The 21,100-nt window shown below is 40.9% G+C and overlaps 1 protein-coding gene across 3 annotated transcripts in view; it reads right to left on the reverse strand.

Annotated features, from left to right (window-relative positions):
- Positions 1–410: 410 nt before the first annotated feature.
- The window catches only part of PTPRJ (protein tyrosine phosphatase receptor type J), an 85,191-nt gene continuing 64,501 nt past the window's right edge, over positions 411–21,100 (reverse strand). For all 3 annotated transcript variants that reach the window (XM_058421127.1, XM_058421126.1, XM_040068353.2), the window contains 18 exons: positions 20,317–20,583; positions 18,832–19,098; positions 17,875–18,141; positions 16,736–17,002; positions 14,667–14,948; positions 14,286–14,420; positions 11,533–11,743; positions 11,267–11,382; positions 10,652–10,739; positions 9,323–9,364; positions 8,321–8,408; positions 7,148–7,238; positions 6,324–6,397; positions 6,041–6,175; positions 5,506–5,625; positions 4,993–5,153; positions 4,384–4,519; positions 411–3,656 (listed from right to left, as the gene is read on the reverse strand). In XM_058421127.1, the coding sequence (XP_058277110.1) occupies positions 3,498–3,656; positions 4,384–4,519; positions 4,993–5,153; positions 5,506–5,625; positions 6,041–6,175; positions 6,324–6,397; positions 7,148–7,238; positions 8,321–8,408; positions 9,323–9,364; positions 10,652–10,739; positions 11,267–11,382; positions 11,533–11,743; positions 14,286–14,420; positions 14,667–14,948; positions 16,736–17,002; positions 17,875–18,141; positions 18,832–19,098; positions 20,317–20,583 (2,906 nt within the window). In that variant the 3' untranslated portion in view covers positions 411–3,497. The remainder of the gene's footprint in view (positions 3,657–4,383; positions 4,520–4,992; positions 5,154–5,505; positions 5,626–6,040; positions 6,176–6,323; positions 6,398–7,147; positions 7,239–8,320; positions 8,409–9,322; positions 9,365–10,651; positions 10,740–11,266; positions 11,383–11,532; positions 11,744–14,285; positions 14,421–14,666; positions 14,949–16,735; positions 17,003–17,874; positions 18,142–18,831; positions 19,099–20,316; positions 20,584–21,100) is intronic.

A 21,100-nucleotide genomic window follows, 5' to 3' on the forward strand; every position in this document is an offset into this window, starting at 1 on the left:
CTAGGCAATGCAATGTCTTCAAGAGATGAGAAAGTCCTACTCTTGTTTCTCTGGAAGCAAACAAGTCTTAGAAACACTGGTCATCCCCCAAGGCCATTTCAACAAATGATGGACCTTGGATGATGGTCCTGTTTCTTTACCTGGTATTAAGCTCTTCATTTAGAGAACCTACCAACTACCAGGACACATTAACATCAGACCCGGGCCTGCCAGGGAAGTCTGAATGATTGATTAAAACCGTCGCAGGGAGCAACAGAGACTGCAGTACACAACTAACTCAAGTGCCATCCCAGAGGATGGGAGTCCACTTTACATTTATAAAGCCCTTCTAAATGAAATGGGTATTTTAACAAATTAATTTTATTCAAAACAAAAGCCCAACAAAGGAAAAATAAGACCAAAAGTGCTCTAGGATGATGCTTTTTAATTGCTATTTTTATATTTTTAAGAACAAACCATTAAAAATATTACAGACATGTACTGAAATTTCCTGTACAACAAATATGAAAACAATAAAATTTGTACATCATTTCAAGATATTCAACAGTCACTTATTTGAAACACATAAACTTTTCCCTTCTTAAGCAGGCCCCTTAAATGGGAAGAAAAAGTAAAATAGAAATGCAACAGATGCAATTGTCACACAGTGGAGCTTTCAGTGGACAGCTTTAAATAAGCAACAGTGACAGAAAACACTTACCAAAGAGACAGATCTCAGCAATTATAACACAGAGAACATCAGAGGGCAGGGAGAAAACATTTGCAGGAATTCAATTCGTCTTGACCAAGACAGATCCACAATGTAGTGGAGCATTACCTGTAGTTCTTTTCCTGCAGAGACATCCTGTAAGGAATGTCCTACTCACACTGACGCTATGCCCAACTTTATGTTTACAACAGTTCAGGCCTTACCAGTGTTTTCCACCCATACACAGAATCAAGAGGTCATTTACTTCAACATTCAGTCTCTTCTCACAAAGCATCCATTTTGGAAAAAAAGCCTGCATACAGTTCTTCAAAAAATCGATACTCATTAGATGATGGCACATGTGAGAATTTGATGCCTGCTTCCAACATCAAAATAATGGAATAGATCCTTTGTTTTCTGTAAGAGGATCTGGGCAGTGATTAGACAGAAACACCTACCGTCCTAGCTCATTTTCTGATGTTCTGCTGCAACGGAATACAAACAACATCACCTAGCATGGAAGACTCATCTCCCTCTCCTCTATGCTATACAAAACAAGGGCCTTCTGAAGCAAAAGAACCACCCTAAGGCAGCAAGTTCTTATGAGACCTAGAATAACGAATACTGGCTCTGTGCCCTGCACAGATGTGCAGTAATTAAAAGAGTAAGAGACTTAAAGAAAATAGCATGATTGTAAAGGGCAGACTTTCCTCCCTCCCAGTTCCTTTGGAATGGTTCTGTTTGGTGCAAGTGGTTTATCTTTGTCAACTGACAGCAGCTTAGGAAGAATGCAAATGAGAGATCCACTTTGTGGGCTGTTTGGATGGAGATGGGCAGGATCATGAACCTCATGATAAGGGTTTTTTAAAGTATTTTTAGGAAAAGAAAAACAAAATTATATTCAGGAACCCACAAGTGGCTGCTACAAAATACCAAAAAACAGCAAAACAAAAACAAACAACAAAACCAAATTCCAAAACCTAAAGCACTGTGGTTTGTCCTCCAGTTTTTCTCACACAGCACACCACAGTTTCACACCAGGTTGTAAAAAATTTCTCAGGATATTTGTAAAGTTACAGTTGTGCACCAGGAATTCCTATGTTCTCCTTCAGCTAGCATTGGATCCTGTGAGGTTGTCAGGTTCCACTGTAAAACCACATATATTCCTAGCATTTGCAGCTTTTTCTGACAACTCTACTAAAACAAAGAAAAAAACCCAAAACAACGACAAGAAAAAAGCAGCAGAATTCAAGGGACTCTGGTTAAACCTTCATAAGATTTTTTTCCCAGCTTTATAGCTATTCTATAGCATTATTAAAAAAACTCATTCAACTGCAATGCAACCAGTGCAGCGATCTAAAGACCAAAAAAACGCACCCTCCTCTCACCCCAAGCTACCTACGTCCTTCATTGGTAATGGCTTCCTAAGTCTAACAATTATGTACCAGCAAAATAAATCCAATCTGATCCTTGACCTGTGAAATCAGCAAACGGGGGATTTCTGCTTGTTCCTTCAGTTTCTAAAAGGACCAGTCAAAACAAAAGCAGCAGTATATTGCAAATAATTACAAAATCATTACACTAGATCAGTGAGATGCAGGCAGGTAAGATGTATCTCAGTTTTGAATGGCTAAAACAACTGAGAAATTTGTCTTTACAGCAGAATTTTGTGCAATGTCTTTTGGTAAAAACAGTAAAGCCAGTCAATCCGTTTGGGAGTGCTTGAACACTTGGAATCTTAGCTTCAGCATTTTCACAGATTTATATATTTGAGGAAAAACAACTACAATAAAAAGACATCAACCTGAGAAAAACTCTATTAGAGTGAGCATTATTCAATAAATCATATATTGCACCTTTAAATAATTCATTATAAATTGTATCAAAACAGGATTATCAGCCAGGAACAGGGAGGAGCTATTCTGTCCTTCATCCACACCCCCACACACCCCCCTGCACACACATTCACAGATTCACTTGCTCTGTTTTTAACTACAGTTAAAGCTCGGAGTGACAGACCACACTCCTTTTCCTCTGGCAGAGGCATCGAAACATTAAGGCAGGGGATATTTGTGGTGAAATGCAAGAAAAAAGTTCTCCTCCAAACTTCTGGAGAGTCCTGCCAACAGTGCAACTACAGTTAAGTTTGACATAAACCTTATTTAAAAATCTGTGTTCTCATTAAGAGTTTCAGTACAAAAATAAAATCTCTGCTGTTTTTTTGTTTTCCTAGAGTAGCAACTAGAAAAGGCACGATTTCCAAATATAAATGTCCATCTGAAGGAGCCATTTGTACTCCTTTTTTAAATAAAAAGGAACACAGGAAAAAAAGATCACAGAGGCACATATCTATTAACTAAGTAACCAGATACAGTAGATAAAATATTTTCCTGAAACTTATAATTAAATATATCAAAACAGCCCATCAGCCTGGTGTCTGTAAATTAAATCATGTAAAATGGTAATAAAAAGCTTGTATTATTATTTTAATATTTAAATTCTAGTTCTCTGTTCATACTGGGAATGCTATTTCATCTATCAGTACTGTTAAATTCCCAAGAAAAAACAAGATTCCTCTGTTAACTTTAAAAAGTTTTGCTTCGGTTTTGTTATTTGGGTTTTTTTAACACCAGTCTGCAGCTCCTGCCAGCATTGTGTTTTTCCTCCTGTAGATCACACCTTTGAATGCAGACAGAACTGGAGAAGCCAGACATGAGACACTGCACACAATCCCAGAAAACACAAGTCGGACACCTCCCTTTGCTATGGGCAGGTAACACTTCCTTGGAGGCACTGGGTTCCTTCTGGACTATGCGTGGTAGCCATTGGACTTCCGGAAGGCTGGCCCAGGTGTGAAGTTTTCATAGATTGCCATTGCTGTCACATTTTGGTAGATAAGGTCAGTTTTCCTCTCTCTCTGGGATTTAATGATATCCATGACACACTGGTTTAGGAAGACGTACTGGTCCTGATGGGAGAAAGAGAGAAGGAAATACATTTCTAAAGAACACCTGATTTTGGAAGTAATTCTGCTTCTGAATATAGGTCTGGGCACTGCACTGAGTGTTATCACAGTGCTTGTTTTAGAACTTATATGTACAGTTTATAGAAAACAGAGCTGGAAAGGACCTCATGATGTAATCTGATCTATCCCCCCAATTAAAAAAAAAAAAACTAGGATCAAGTTTTGCTGTCTAGAACTAGGATCTGTCATGCATAACACTATCCTAGAAGACTTTCATGATGGAGATTTTACAGCCTTTTTCAAATCCACTTGTGTTAGTTAATACACCTTTCTGAATCAAAGTGGTTATTTCCATAGGAATATCTGTATTCCTGCAGAACACAAAAGCAAAGATGCACACCGAAACCACTTGACTCCAGATAATTCTGGCTCACAGGTAAAGGATAAAACCCACATGGGTAAAACTAGTCTGCAAAAGAGTCTGCTTCAGGATTTGATTCCTTCCAGCTGCAAATGCCAGTCCTACAAAGTACTCTGTAAAGACATTGCCTGGATGTACTATGGTCCCTGGCTGCAACTCCTTTGTGGGAAAGAGATGAGGCAAGAAGGAGGGAAGTTAAATGAAGAGCAATTGTAACTCCCTAATATCGTATTGTCCTGTAACTCAAAGGTACAACTGGATGATTATGCACATCTGAGAGATGTGCTGCTGGATGGCAGAGCACCTTACCTCAGTCTGCACCATGAGAGGTCGGTGCATGCGGAGGTCGTACACCACTCCATACACATCAACGGTGTTCTCCATCTCCATCTGCTGGATCAGCCGGTCGATGGCGATGAACGTCCCCGTCCTCCCAACGCCAGCGCTGCAAGGACACAGACAGGCTGTTTGTGCTTCCTCTCAACCACCTGCTCACTGCTGGCCTGATAAAAAGCCAGCAAAGTCAGGATGATACCTTCTACTACTTCAGTGGCACCGGTAATAAAAGTCTTGGCAGCACAGAGGGGTGGCTCTTACCACCACCAAGAGGGGCTTCTCAGCCTTGCACGTGCACAGGACTATATATACAAGCTCTTGAAAAGATATCTTTTCCAGCTCAGTTTTCCACGCTAGGAGAGATGCTCTGTTCCATAAGAACATTTTGCATCACTTCCATTGCTACCTACACAGCACTGCTAGTTTCTGAAGCACCCGGCAAAAGGTTTTAGCTTTGCAAGGTAAATAGCCCATGTCCTTACTCAGAGAGACTTAGTTTGGTTTTAGTCCCACTGAAATGTAATTGACTGTAAAAAAAACCACAAGATAAAAATGCATCTAACAGAAACACTTTCTTCCTACCTGCAGTGCACCAGAGTAGGAGAGTCCACTGGATTCTGGCTGTTGTACTCATGAACAAGGTGCCTGAAGTTGATGAGAAGGTCTGTTGTCTCTGGCACTCCGTGATCTGGCCAGGAGGTGAAGTGGAACTGGCGCACCGTGTGGCTCTCAGGGGTGTTGGACTGCAGAAATTGACATTTAAAAAACCCCAAGAAAGGACAATGAAAACTGGCTTCAGAGCAGCAACAGTTCAACTTCCTGACACATGTACTGGGCAAGTTCAGGTTCATCAAAGATGCCTGTTACAAACTGTGCAGTGATTTGACCAATGATATTCCAGTTTCCCTCTTCCTTCTGTGGTAGTATAGACTACTTTGAAATAATTTCCTTGTACTTTTACTTTACTCCAAGATCATCTCTACTGCATTGTGTTTGCTGATGGGGCTAATTGTTTGATCCAGAAAATAATACAGGTGTCTGCATAAGCACAAGGTTATTTATACAATAACAACAAGCAACCAAGGTACTCCTTACCTTTTCTACAGTGAAGTCCCTTATTGTCCATTCCGGAAGGACAAATTCTGAGACCATTGTCACAATGATGTCACCATAGCTCTTGGGTTGTTTGTCTGGCCAGTACTGCTCACATTTTGTCTAAGAAGAGAGTTAGGAAGTAAGACACATCACACACAACAATGAAACAACTTACTTTTAAGTAACACACCACCTGAAGCAGGGCTAGAAAGCACATCACCCTCCTCAAGGGCTATTCCAGGGCAAGAAAACATCTACCAACATCATTTTTTAGACAGATGAACCCATCCTTAATGACACTGATTCCACAACCCTCCTGAGACAATCTATTCCAGTAGTCAGCAGATATAAAAAACAAGAGAAAAGCTTAAAAAAAGCTAAAAAAAAAAGTGCTTTTTAAATTTAGAAACCAATCTTCTACCAAGAGGATGATTGTTAAAAGACAGTGGCCAGTCTACAAACCACTAAGGTAACAACAAAATTAGAAGAGATGCAGCTGCCTTGACAAGACAATTAAGTATTGATAACAACATACCCGGGCTTGTTCCACACATTTTGTCAACATAACAATAGAGTAGATACTCTTTTGCCAAACCATTTGCCAGAAGTCCTCTATAGTATTGGGTAATGGACCCTGTGCAGCAATAAATGCCTTCTTCGAGTTATAGCCCTAAGAAGAAAAAAACCCAAAATAAATGTCGATATAAACACACACATCAGTGAGAAATAAAAGCCGATTTTAAACATCACTATGAGCCCTTATGCCTACATCAGAAAAATACTCATTTTATTTCATTTAAGCTAATGAAGCAACTTACAGGCATATAGTTTGCATTAATATAATCACCAGTTCCAGAGCTTTGATTTGAAAGTTTGACACGAGAAATATCATCTGCAGAAAGAAAAAAGGAAAAGACAATCATGAATTTTCAAACTGAAACCTCTCAGCAAAATATTGTTTATCTAATGCATGGTTTCTAAATAAAAAGGGTTCAATGTGCATTTTAAGAATTAGAATTTAACCTTAGGAATCATAAATAGCATTAGCCTTCAGAAAAAAGATAAACATAATTATATTGGTTTAAAATATGGTTTTGTATTATCAATTTATATATATTGTTAATTCAACACAGAATTTACTACGATTTTAATGGCAGTTGATGTTTTTCCTCCAAAACATCCTTAAGTACCTGTCACTGTCCACTTTTCAATTACTTCTGACTCTCTGCTACACTGGGATGCCCACAGGCAGCTCAACAGGGTTTAAGCTCTTACTTGATCTGCAAAGCTGGCCAGTAGGGTCTTAATATTTCTCATAGCTCTGCAGATTTATTTGTCTGTGGTCAACTGTTATCCTCTTGTGTCTTCAACCTGGACTGCACATTTCTCACAAATGGAAAATTAAAGTTATTTAGTCAAGGGAAAGTTCTTTAAAGAATCTTTCTGAGGAAATATCCTTGAGGGAAGGCTCTTCCACGTTTGCTTACAGAGTGACTTCGGGAAAGCAGCAGCTCAAATTCATTCATTTGAAAAATAGTATTTGAAACCTCTGGGTACTATTAAAGCCAGATTAGACAAACTCAACGATTTTTACTTAAAAACTCAACCAGTAGAAGATACAAACCCAAAGAGAATAACTCACATGGCAAGACGTTGTTATATCTATTTTTCGCCCTGTTCTCAGGAAGTTCAGCAGCAAATTTGGGCTGATGAACACCAGCAGACTTGAGTTCCTACAATAAAAGGGGGATTTAGGAGCACCTGGTCCAGCTTTAGCAATCATACAGAAAAGTAGTCCAAATACTTGTGTTCTGTGCTATAAAAGTAGACATGTTAAACTGGGATAAATGTCAATGAAAACCATCTTATTACAAAGTAGGAGGATGACAGTGGCAAATATTTTAGAGAAGTGATTAATACAGAATGTAGGAATAGTAGCACATTTAAAACCCACAGATGGACTTTAAAAGCCTGGAAACAGTTTTGTGGAAACAGACACTGACATCAATGTTAGCTCCTTCTGTCCCCAAGGCAGGGAACTACTGCATAAGCCCTACAGACATTACAGGGAGAGAGGAGCAAACACATCATGAACCAACTAGAGGAAGGAAAATCTGAGAGGTGGAGCACCAGCCTGTGAATTACAAAGAGACAGAATTTGAAGAAGAAAGTCAATTAATAGCTCTGAGGAGATGAGAAACAGAATGAGATTCTTTAACAGCAGACATGACAACACAGAATCTTCCCTGACACTTCCTTTCTGTCCTTTGTTCCTTACAACAATTGAGCTTTAGCACATTTCATAGAAAAACTCTTATGGTCAGTAAGCAAATCATAGTTGCTGTTTCTCTGACTGAGCTATTCATGGGTGTGGTTTGCAAATCACACCCACGCACTAAAGTAGTCAGTGCGATTAGCAACTGACCTGTCTTCATATGTATAAAAACCCCCAAAGCCACCCAAGTTGAGAAAACTGAAGAGCAGAGACATTATTTAGTGTCCCCTAGGCTAGCTCTGTATATGATTAGGGCAAAGATTTCTCTGGTGAGAGCTCTGACAAGCAGGCCATGCTACAAGCCCAGAGTCAGAGATGATAATTCAGGGCAGGAAGTATTTATCACGTACTTCAACTAAATTTGGAGCTGCATAAGGGAAGGGAAGGGAAGGGAAGGCTATACATGCAGCTTAATCATCTCTATAAAAAAAGGACCTTCCTCTCCTCCTTCAGTAAGCCTTGTGCGTGCTCCATAGGAAAGATGATTTGTCTTTCCAAAAATATTTGTCACGAAGCTTTCCCTCTACTGAAGGCACATACCTCATATTCTTCAGCAAAACCACAGTTGGAGTCAGCTTGCTGCTTCTTAAAGTATGACTCAAAGTTCTCCACTTTAATCATTTTTGATCTAAAATGAGAAAAGCCATGTGTCAGCAACTGGTGTTAGGTAAATAAGCCATGAATTAATTCAGTTAATGTGTTAGAAAGTATGCTTTACTTACTTCTTGATTCTTCAGGAGAGGGTGAAGGGAAGAAAAAAAGGCTGATTAGACACATGCAGTTGTATTTTTCATTATGTGAATAGAAGACTGAAAGCATGACTGTTAGTTGCAGCCACAAAATGGTGCATTTACAGGGGAACAGGATATCAAGCATAGCATTTAACTGCTCTGTTAAATCAAGGAGAGGAACAAGGTGCCAGTCAGCTGCTTACTCCCATTGGATTGACCCCAATCCCTGGTGTATTTCATGCCAGCTCTCCAAGTCTACAGAGGGGGGATTCCATGGGATGTTCTGGCCATGGCTTTCCACCAGCACAAAAATTGGTGCCAGAACCAATAACATGATTCAGTTGCAGTGCCTGTGATTTCCACTGCATTGTGGTAATTCCCTCCTTGGCCAGCTTTTACAATCACAACATTATCTGGATGAGTGGCTCGGCACAAAGTAGTCATTAAAAAAAAGAAAAATTCAGGTCACAGAACATACTTTGCCTTTTTGCATTTTATCAACAATTTGGACTGTTCCCTCAATGTGCATAAAGCCTGTGTTTCATTCAAACATCCTGTTTTTCAAAACCATGTGGAGTATTTGTGTGTCTAATAGTGATTCATGAAGAGAACACTCAAATCCCTGTGGTGGCACTAGAAGTCTCAATCAACATGGTTATTTTTAGTCTGCATGCCAGCATCTTTCAGTTCCACAAGGAATTAATTCTTCAAAATTCTCTATAAAACTGTACAGAAAACAACTGAGTTCTGAGTAAATTTTGCAAATATCACTTGAGCTCAGAAAATACCGTGAAAAAAGATATGGACTTACTTAATTGGAGAAAAAGACACTTCAGTATTTCTTTTATCTTTCCTATAAGGCGAAAGAAAACAACACAATAGGTTCACAGTAGAATTCAACAAGATTTATATTAGATTTCTTATTTATTTCCTGTGCCTGTTGAGAACAATTTCTTTTAAAGCATCTTATTCCATGAAAAGAAAAAACATCCAAACTCCTGAGGCAAACTTTTACACCTGGAATGTAAAGACAACAAACAAACAAGCCCGCAACAAAACAACAACAAAAAAATCCTTCTTTTGGTGATATTGTGCAATGGGACTGCTTCTTCCTGTTGAAACCGGAGTATAAAGCCTGGACAGAAAGCACATATTTTGCTGGATGATGTATGCCCGAGGGATCTGCACCACTAGCTGGTATATCAGGAGAACTGCTGCTAATCCCAGAATCCCTACAGGAAGTGTTCAACAGTGATGTGCCAGTCATTCAGTGGTTGCCGAATGAAAAGAAATGTTGCTAGCTTTAAAGGAAGCTCTTCCCATGGTTGTACACAGCTATTGGACACAATTGTACAAATAACAACAGTTAATCAAAGCAGCTAAGAAAACTGGACTAAGGGCCCTATGGCTAGCTCCACAGAAAGGAAGTACTACGTGGTCAGAAGCAGGGAAAAGCCTTTGTGCACTTTTACATCCCAAATTATTTGAACAAGATTGGAAACTGAGACACCAGCTCAAACTCATCAGTCTCTGGAAGTTCCAGAATAGAAGCTGCATGTGACTGGCCATCAAGCAATTAAAAAGAATGACCAATGGATAACTTAAAATCAAACCGTCTAAGGTACAATTACACCCAATTACTTTTAGCACAATCATTTGAGATGTTTGCTCACTTGTGACTGAATGACTTCATCACTATTCATGAATGATGAGGCAGTGGAAAAGGTTGTCCAGAGAAGCTGTGGATGCCCCATCCCTTCAAGGCCAGGCTGGATGAAGCTCTGGGCAACCTGGGACAGTGGGAAGTGTCCCTGCCAATGGCACGAGGATTGGAACTGGATGATCTTTAAGGTCCGTTCCAACCCAAGCCATTCTAAGATTCTCTTCTATGAATTAAAATTTAGTTTAGCTCTTCTCAACTCATTAGTTTGTAACTACGGGCTTAAACAAAGTTATTAAGCAAATGGTTTGATACTTCAACTCTGATCTCTAGCATACATACAACATTTTAATACAACATACTTTAAAACATCTTGACAGCTATGTATCATGACAGAGAGAGCCCTTTTTAGGAGAAGGATACTAAAGTGAAACACTGGTCCTCCTCAACTCAACCAATACAACAACAAACACACATTACCTTCTCCTTCTCCAGAAAATAAACCCCCCTACAGCGACTACAGCAAAGATAGCCAAGAGGCATCCAATAACCACTCCAGCAATAACACCTGATAAAAGAGAAAAAGTATTACTCATTTTCCTCTTCAGAAACTTCTAACTGAATCAACATGCTACAGCAGAACCTTGCAAGTGAGTAACCAAGCATGTTCCTACCAGTATTGAAATCTCATTAAGAATAACAACCAGAGAATGTTAAATTAATATAAAATTGGGACCAAAGGACCAGTATCTGCATTTCAATACACCTGCTTCTAATTTAACAGAACTGTGAAAATATCAGTTGCTATTTGCTACTTGTTGCTATACCAAAGTCTCACTGTGTAATTCAATCCCTTTCAGCATGCCATAGCTTTTGACTACTCCTGCAGTGGAATCTTACATGGAAAAAGGGGATCACCTGCAGAACTAGCAAGGTATGAATTTACAGAGCAGTGCCACTGCAAAGCTAGAAAGAAACAGTTCATACAGGGAAACCAATTGGTGTTTCGGTATTATGAAACTTGCCATAATTAAGGAACCTCCATACGCTGTGCATGTGCCAAGCTGCCAGTCCTATATTTGACATTAACTATACCTGGATCCTGGGGTAGTAAAACTGGTTCAGAACAGGGTGAAAATGATACATAACTGTCTTCCCCCTCAATCATGTCGGCCATAAAGGTTATATTAGTGAAACCTGCAACACATGCCCTGTTGAAAAGGAAGGAATAAGAAAAAAACAAAACCAGGTATATTACAGGGTTTTAACAGCCTTTAGCAAAATCTGTAATCTTTCTATTAGATGATCGTCTAGATTTTAACAGCAGAAAACTTTAAAAAAGAGTGGTTTGAAATAAATACCTGTATGAATGAAGAGGGATCAATGGTCCATTTTCATAGCCATACATTGTGTCTCCCTTGCCTACATTAATGATATTTTTACCATTCTGAGAATGGGAAGAAAGTGATTCTGCCTGCTCTGTTTTTATGACATATGTAACATAGGTTGTTGTCTTCTTCTGCTTGAAATCTTTGTATGTGTTGTTCAATTTGGACTTCAAAGACTCAGAACCTTCAGGAAAAAACAAGAACATGAATATAATTCATCCCCTGGTTTTGTATCAATTGGCAAAGTACCTGAAATGGTAATATTATCCACAGCTGTCATTCCTCCACAAGAACTGCCTGAAAGGAAAGGCTGAGAGCAACAGATAATTTCAGAAATCTCTTCTACTGAAGTGCAATCTACTGCACCACCTCTCCCCAGTGTTATTTGTTTTAATTTGCTATTGGTTTTACTTCTACCATGTATAGTGGAGCTTCTGAATAAAGGTTATGTGAGTGTTGGAACCAGGCACTCTCATGGACAGACTTCACCAGCCACGTCAGCTATATCCATATATGTTCTATCAATTCTTGTATGTAGAGAGTAAAATGCAAATGGTATAGAAAAAAAAAAGATCAATATTTGTGCTACCCAAACAGCATCAGGCCTCCTTCAGGGTGACACTAAACTTGTCCTGACCTCGTTCTGTCCTACAAGTCTCACACCTAAACTGTAAGAAATAAAAGAAATAATTTCTGCTTTTCCTTAACATAGACAAGCACTGGACAAAACAATGGTCAGAACAGTTTCCCCTTGAGAAGATTAAGAACAGGCTACCACAGTGAGCAGTGACCAACAGAACATCATTTACAGAACAGCACCACTTTACAGTGTCTGTTCTTATACCAGATGAACCCTAGAACCTCGAGGCAATTATACAGTTGAGGCACATGTAATCTAGGAGGTAATAAGCAAACTCAACTTGCCAGCTGTCCCAACAACTCAAGAGCAAGCCAACTGACAAATCTCCCCAGTGTCGAGGGAGGATGAAGAATCTCACTCATTTGAGAGAAGTTTGCTCTCTACTGACCACCTTTACTAAGCTAAAAGGTCCTTCTAAAAGTGGGTATAATACTGAATTCATCTTTTAAAAGGAGAAGCCTTACAGGAGGCTCTGAAAAGTGGAAAAGGTCTGGTAAGTTTTCTAGAGCTGTGCAGACAAGGGGTGATCTACCATCAGCAACAAAGCTTTCCTCAACTGTAACTCTGCAGCAACAGGGTGCACAACAACTCTTCTAAAGCACTAACTTGGTCTCATTAAAAGCAGGTGAGGCTGCAATTAACTCAGCTACCTAGAAATGAGTGTTCAATATTACCTGAGATATGTCTTGTCTTGTCCCTAGTTTCCATTCCAACAGCATGTACATCCCTGAAATTCCTTGTAGATGCCTTGAATACCACCCTATGACATTTCAAACAGCCTTAGACACCATTTCTTGCACAACAGAATAAAGTCCCCTCTGTCTATCCTAAAGAAAACCATGACTGGTTTAGAACAGAGAAACACATATCATGAATATTTGTGTTATTTCAACAAATAAAGCTGAAGAGCTGCTTGGCTGTAAGGCTGTCTTCTGCTTCCATCAAAGCACTCACTCTACATTACAAATGTGGGCAAATTTCCTCTCTTATTTCTCGTAGTCATATCCTACAAGTCCTCCTTGAATACCTTCCAATCCAAACCACACAGAACAATACACCAAATCTCCTGGTGACTAACCAGAACTGGCTGAAGTTACAAGTAGAGCTGCATGCAAGAGACTGGCATTCAAATCAGCAGTTCCTGGGGCAGCTGAGTAGGCAAGTGAAATACAGGAATTTTCTGCACTTATGTGATGTAACACATATATATACACACACATATATATGCACACAAACATGCATTTCTTGGATGTATATTGCATGGAAAACCGCTGAAGGAAGATCTATAATCAAAAGTCTGCAAAATGAATTTACAGTGTTGTAACAAAGGATAAGCATGATTGTCAACTCCCACTCAGCAGAAACTGTCCCTACCAGGTGCCTTATTCCTTCAGTGCAGCGGCAAAAATGAACAGTTGATCAAGCTGAACCTATGCTGCAAAACTAAGTTCCTTAATTTTATGATTTATGACTAGACATTCACCTATCAGAGACATTTCTCAGTTCTGATTCCTTAAATAAACCAGTCTGATATGCCCCCTTCTAGTTTTCCATGGCATTTAACTTCCATTAATGCTGTCAATGATATTTAAGCCTTCCACCCACATCCCATCTCTCTTAGTTGAAGTGTTTTGAGTAAAATCAGGAAAAAAGCTCTTTTCCTTTTATGACCTTACTTCAGGCATCTTTCAGCTAAAGAAGAAAGAGGAAAAAACATTCCAGATTCCAAAGCTGCTTCTATTAGCAGCTCTGAAAATTATTCTGTGGGGAAAGAAAAGATACTACACAACCTTGGGGAAGGGAATCACTGGCAAAGCAAGCTGGCAACAACAGAAGGGCAATACGTATGAGATTTATGTACAAAGATAAGTCAGGCAGGAAAAGACTGAATGAAAACAGGCACCTTCTGAAAACAAGGAGTGACCCAACTTCAAGCAAGCAAGGTATTTGCCCCACAGTTTCTGAAAAGTGATTGAAAATTCTGCATCTGCTTTTTCTTTAACTGTTTAACACCCATTTGGAGTCTAAAACATAATGCTGTCTGGTGAACTGGCTCAGCTACACAATAAGATCATAAACATCTTACTTTGATCTTCTGTTGTAATCATTATTGCGTAGGCTTCTAATGGACCATTCAGTGAATCGAAATCAGAGAATTCGACAGACAACGAGCTGTGACTGACGGCCTTGACTGAAGGAACTTCAGTTGGAGGAGGTGGGTCTATCAACAAAAATATTTTTTAGTTCATTAAGGACTGATAAAAGTTTTCTAAACAAGGCTGTGATACGAACACTGTTCACATAATGCATGTTTATTGTGCATCACATTAGACTATGAATTAATTTAGTGTTTTATTCACAACCTGCAGGCTGATAATGTAGTGCATACCAAGTCTCGTATTCTGCAATCACGAAGTTGATTTTTTTGTCCTACAAGTATCTTTCATTCTCAGATCTTAATGCTTACCAGTAATGCTGGTCTGACACAATTTGTCCACTGGAGAGCTTCCATGGCCATTTGAAAGAGTTATGATAGTAACATTATAGGTGCTGAAAAAATTTAAACGTGCTGTTTGAAAGGTTTGCTCAAAGCCTGCTACCGTGCAGCGTGGAGCAAATCCTTCCTCTGAAGTATTAGATATTTTAATTTTGAAGCCAGAGTTGTTACCAAAAGGACATTTCCACGTCAGCTTTAGGAAAGGCTGCTTGGCCACTGGTTCACACTGAAGTGAATGCACTGAGACAGGTACTGCCAAAAGAAAAAAAAGTAACAATAAACAAGGAAGAAATCAAGCCATGCCCTTAGGAGAAAAAGCCGTCTATTTGTACGTTATGTCTATAAATCCTTGTAAAACCTCAGTATTCCCTTCCCCTTTTTAAAAGATGCTTACATAGCACCTACTGCCTACACAAGGACTTGTTACCCTATGAGGAAGACAATTCTTTAACACCGTACTCATACCTATTGTGGGCTCTTTAGCTCCTCTACAGACAGGTTTACAGAGAAAATTTAGGCTGAGCCTCTATCATGATCAGCAACATTTTCAAAATACTGTTCCACCCTTTAACATATTAATCTAAGAACATTTTTAGACTAGTATGTCGACTGCCACTAAATCCCTCTATAATTATGTAAACCTCTTAGTGGCCAAGAAACAAGAAAATTAATTTAATCTCTGTCCATTAAGAGCACAGCAGTAGCCATCCTTAAAAGCAGCAACTACAACAAGTCAGTTTGGGTGAGAGTCTTCTAGGACACGATATAAAAACTACGACCTTATGACCAGATACAGAATAATACTTAAAAAGTAATGTAGCAGTAACACTGAGAAAAAGATTCCTCTAAACTAAGCATGTTGTAAAACTTGGCCTTCAGGACCAAAACACTTACAGTCTACAATTACAACACACACCAAATTAATTGCCGCTCTCATACGAAAGTATTTGGTACTTTCAAATACAGGGTAATAGACTCATCTATTAAATTATTTTGTTGTTATTTTAAGAAACTAAGAAGAAGCACAACTGTGTACCAGAAGAAACAGGTTTAGTAAAAAATAGATGTGAGTGAGTAGGACTTACTTCTACTGCATTTTATAAGTATTTTTCATCAGTAACATTGTCAGCTATTCCTACAAATATGGACAAAAATGGTGAAATTATAGTAGATTACAGAAAAACCCTGGAGCGACACCTCTGACACCTGGTGACAACGGATGCCTGGTTTCTAGAGGAGTCATGACTTTTGATCTCTATCCTGTAGGAATAGTTAGCTGAAGTACCATCAATGCTCCATGGGAAATGTCAGAGACCAGCATACTCTACCCTGATATGGAAAAAAATGCTGGGCTCTATGAAAGTCACGAGGAGGCTCCAGAAACACTCAGGAATATTTTGTGACAGACAAAAAAATGCAGAAGCACAAGCATGCTTCCATATTTTCATCAGACTGAGAATTCTGAGTAGCCAAGCAACACTTTCAGAGTACCAGCAACTCTCCAAGTTCATCCCAGAGTCCGTTTGGAAAACCCACTTGGGAGTCTGGGCCAGATCCACTTCACCTCAGTCAAAATGGGACAAAACAAAGGAAAGGACAAGGAAACACATGATCACAACAAGAAGGAAAATAGTCACAATGACTAACATGAGGAATGCAGAAGTAACTCAGCCCTCTCCTGTCTGCTGATGGTCGGAGCAAAACTGCAGGGCTGACAGCCACACCATCCAGTGCTGCCCAAGCCCAGCTGCATCCATGGCCCTCCAAAGGGGGAAGTTCCCCAGGCACAATGTGCACTCTGTGGGAGGCCTTCCAAATAAGAAGCTAAGGGTCTTACCCAGAGGAAAGAGAGGGAAACAAAACCCCCTGCACAGAACCCCCTTCCACACATTACCATTTCTGACTCCAGGTAGGCTGTGTGCAGCACTTTTGCCTAACATAACATTGTATTTCAAACCCTGGGCAGGTGGGCAAGAGACCCATGCTGCACATCAAAGCACAGACCACCAGGAAGAGGGATGCAAAAAACTGTGACTTACTTGTATACAGGTCTATAGACACTCCTTCTCCTTCTGTCTCATTATCAGCTGCTACAGCAAATACTGTGAAGTTGTACAGTGTCCCAGGGATTAAGCCCGTAATTTCTGCTTTGGTGTCACTGAATGTCAGGTCCTTCATAGATGTATCGTTGACAAACCGTATCCTGTACGTGTAGTTGGCAGAAATGCTGTCATTCACCACCCATTTCAAGGTGACAGAAGTCACACCAATAGATTCTGCCTTGAGATCAAGAACACGGCTGGGCCCTGTGAAAGGCAAAGCAACAACTCATTAACCTGCAAGAACAGCTGCTCACTGACATGGACACAAGAGACAGCCACCCCAGGGCTTCACCTCCCTCACAACAATCATAGTCCAGAGTGCAGGAGGACACCAACAACATCACCAGGCATTCCTGGAGCTTGTTGTACCAGTGGACAGCTAAGAGAGTTGACGGAACATAACCTTGAGTGGCATTCACTTCCCTTTGACACTCTTAAAGCAGAACGTATCATTACAATGGCAGAGCTCCCAGGATTTTGCTCGGAAAATCAGAGATGTTGGTCAGGAGAGATACGAAGTTGTAGGGTGACCAGAGTAAGATGGTCTCTCTGTGTACAGTAAATATAAGGAACTTCAAATATCACTGGAAGATGAACAGAGGAGATGAAAAGTGGCAAAGAAGCAGCTTGCCTAGGTCATGCCATGAATGCACTCCAGAGCCAGTATTATCTAAAGTTCATTCTCCTCCAGCCACAGGGCCCCAGATCCCAGTATCCCTGCATGGGAGCCCACTAAAAGAATGTTCTGAGGCCATGATCCTCCAAGAAGTGAAGGCAACACATGCAACCACAAAAATCCCAGGCCAGAGAAGAAGTTCTTGGAAAGAGTTCATTGTGTCACAGGCCTTGGTAACCAACTTCAACAATCACTGCATTTGAGGTGTTTGTTTTACTCTGGATTTTCGAAGAAGACTATGTCTCTTTCACACAAACATTTCTACTTGCAGGCAGGCAAAGCACAGCACCTCTGCCTGTAAGAGTCTTAAATTCCAACCCTTGGGTGGGTGAGCAGAGCCTCATGCTGCACAGCAAAGCACAGACCACCAGTAACAGCAAGGCAAGAAACTGTGACTTACTTGTATACAGGTCTATAGACACTCCTTCTCCTTCTGTCTCATTATCAGCTGCTACAGCAAATACTGTGAAGTTATACAGTGTCCCAGGGATTAAGCCCATAATTTCTGCTTTGGTGTCACTGAATGTCAGGTCCTTCATAGATGTATCATTGACAAACCGTATCCTGTACACGTAGGTGTCAGAAGCATTGTCATTCACCACCCATTTCAAGGTGACAGAAGTCACACCAATGGATTCTGCCTCGAGATCAAGAACTGGGCTGGGCTCTGTGAAAGGCAAAGCAACAACCTGTCAAAAATAGCAACAAAGAAAGAAGATCCACAGCCACATTACCCTATTCCACACAGAAGGAGCATCACTCAGAACCAACCATCACTTTCCTGTTTCCGGCATTCATGCTGAGGCATTTCTGGGAAGGTCATAGGAGCTTTGGGAAAAAGGTGACCTGGCACAAAGCCAAAAGTATTGGCACCACACTTCATAATGCAACCCCAGGAAGTGAGGCAGTCACAGTCCACAGGAACCTCAGGCCCCAGACTCTGCAAAGAGCTCGAAACAACCTTTAAGAACAAAAAGCCTCCGTGACCGTGGCACCACATCCCTGCACACCACATCTTTTGGTATGAGCTGTGATAACCCACTCCCCACAGGTGTTGTGAGGGGCCTATTCAGCCCTCAAGTGCCCAGGAAAAGTCATACTATGGTAGCAGCTGGATCTCTACATAGCCTTGAGCAAACATGCTGATGAAATAACTGATTTACAGGTGGCACATGCAAGCACAGAGACAATTTCAGTCCTTTTGCAAAGACTGCTCCATTCATGCGTGCACACAGCTGCAGCAAAGAACCAACATCACAGTGAGAAACAGAACAAAGCTGGAAACCAGAAGTAAGAAAACAGAGCAATTTGGTACAAACAGCATGGTTACTTGCAAGTGGGGACACCATTTCCTTACTTGTATACAGGTCTATGGACACTCCTTCTCCTCCTGTCTCATTATCAGCTGCTACAGCAAATACTGTGAAGTTGTACAGTGTCCCAGGGATTAAGCCCGTAATTTCTGCTTTGGTGTCACTGAATGTCAGGTCCTTCATAGATGTATCGTTGACAAACCGTATCCTGTACGTGTAGTTGGCAGAAGTGCTGTCATTCACCACCCACTTCAAGGTGACAGAAGTCACACCAGTGGATTCTGCCTTGAGATCAAGAACACGGCTGGGCCCTGTGAAAGGCAAAGCAACAACTCGTTAACCTGCAAGAACAGCTGCTCACAGACATGGACACAAGAGACAGCCAGACCAGGACTTCACTTCCCTCACAACAATCATGGTCCAGAGTGCAGGAGGACACCAACAACATCACCAGGCATTCCTGGAGGCTTTTGCATTAATAGCTGGGTAACAGGAAATTGAGAATGAGCTACGTCAAGCAGGACTTATTTTTCCTTTCGCAGGCAAAGGCAAGAAGGGCACTGGCCACCCTGGTGCTACCACTTGAATAGTTTCTCCTAGTAATCCAAAATGCAGGAAGGAGAGAAGAGTGGAGGAGAAAGACACCAGTGGTGCAATCCTGTATAGCAAAAAATTAGGAAGATGAAATATCACTAGAAGAGCATTAGCAGTGATGAACCAGATGCTCTTCTCCAATTCTCATGCCCTGCACTTCATGCTCATAGAACAGAAACCATCTCCAGACCCTCTGGAGACACTCTCTCCAGCCCCCTATTTTTTACATTTTTAAAAGAAGGCAATTAGCCATTACAGACAGACAGCACAGTGGAGACTTTTGGGCATTGACTGGTCAGCTAGGATCAAACATGCAGGCACATTTGAGTAAAACGCAGATTACAAGATCAGACATCTATTTTCCTTGAAATGCACTCTGTGGAATGATCAGGCTGGTCTACTGCCTTGCAAGCCAGCTCCAAAATGTTCCGTCCAATGCCACATGTCAAGGCTTACCACTCAACACGGCAAGGTGCTGGACAACCAAAGGAGTTCTCCTGATCTGGCACAGCCTGAATATCTCTCCTGGCTGCACCACAACGACATCTATAGGCCCCCAAATGACACAAGTTCACCCAACACAATATGCTCTTCATGGGAGGCCCTTAAAATGAGAATCTCATGCCCCCATACTCTATGAAACAAATATTAATGCCCCTTTGCCAAATTTGCAAGAGATCAGTGCTTAGTGAAAAGTCTCTTCTCTTCACTGACAGTCCTGGAGCAAGCTTTACCAACAGCTTTCTACCAGGGCAATTCTGCTTCTATACTAACATCTGATGCTTGAAGATTGCCCATCTTCAGACTCAGGATGGAATCATCACCTCTGCCTGCAAGAGTCTTAAATTCCAACCCTTGGGTGGGTGAGCAGAGCCTCATGCTGCACAGCAAAGCACAGACCACCAGTAACAGCAAGGCAAGAAACTGTGACTTACTTGTATACAGGTCTATAGACACTCCTTCTCCTTCTGTCTCATTATCAGCTGCTACAGCAAATACTGTGAAGTTATACAGTGTCCCAGGGATTAAGCCCGTAATTTCTGCTTTGGTGTCACTGAATGTCAGGTCCTTCATAGATGTATCATTGGCAAACCGTATCCTGTACGTGTAGGTGTCAGAAGCATTGTCATTCACCACCCATTTCAAGGTGACAGAAGTCACACCAATGGATTCTGCCTCGAGATCAAGAACTGGGCTGGGCTCTGTGAAAGGCAAAGCAACAACCTGTCAAAAATAGCAACAAAGAAAGAAGATCCACAGCCACATTACCCTATTCCACACAGAAGGAGCATCACTCAGAACCAACCATCACTTTCCTGTTTCCGGCATTCATGCTGAGGCATTTCTGGGAAGGTCATAGGAGCTTTGGGAAAAAGGTGACCTGGCACAAAGCCAAAAGTATTGGCACCACACTTCATAATGCAACCCCAGGAAGTGAGGCAGTCACAGTCCACAGGAACCTCAAGCCCCAGACTCTGCAAAGAGCTCGAAACAACCTTTAAGAACAAAAAGCCTCCGTGACCGTGGCACCACATCCCTGCACACCACATCTTTTGGTACGAGCTGTGATAACCCACTCCCCACAGGTGTTGTGAGGGGCCTATTCAGCCCTCAAGTGCCCAGGAAAAGTCATACTATGGTAGCAGCTGGATCTCTACATAGCCTTGAGCAAACATGCTGATGAAATAACTGATTTACAGGTGGCACATGCAAGCACAG

This window comes from Hirundo rustica, chromosome 6 (assembly GCF_015227805.2).
Source record: "Hirundo rustica isolate bHirRus1 chromosome 6, bHirRus1.pri.v3, whole genome shotgun sequence".
NCBI classification, from domain to species: domain Eukaryota; kingdom Metazoa; phylum Chordata; class Aves; order Passeriformes; family Hirundinidae; genus Hirundo; species Hirundo rustica.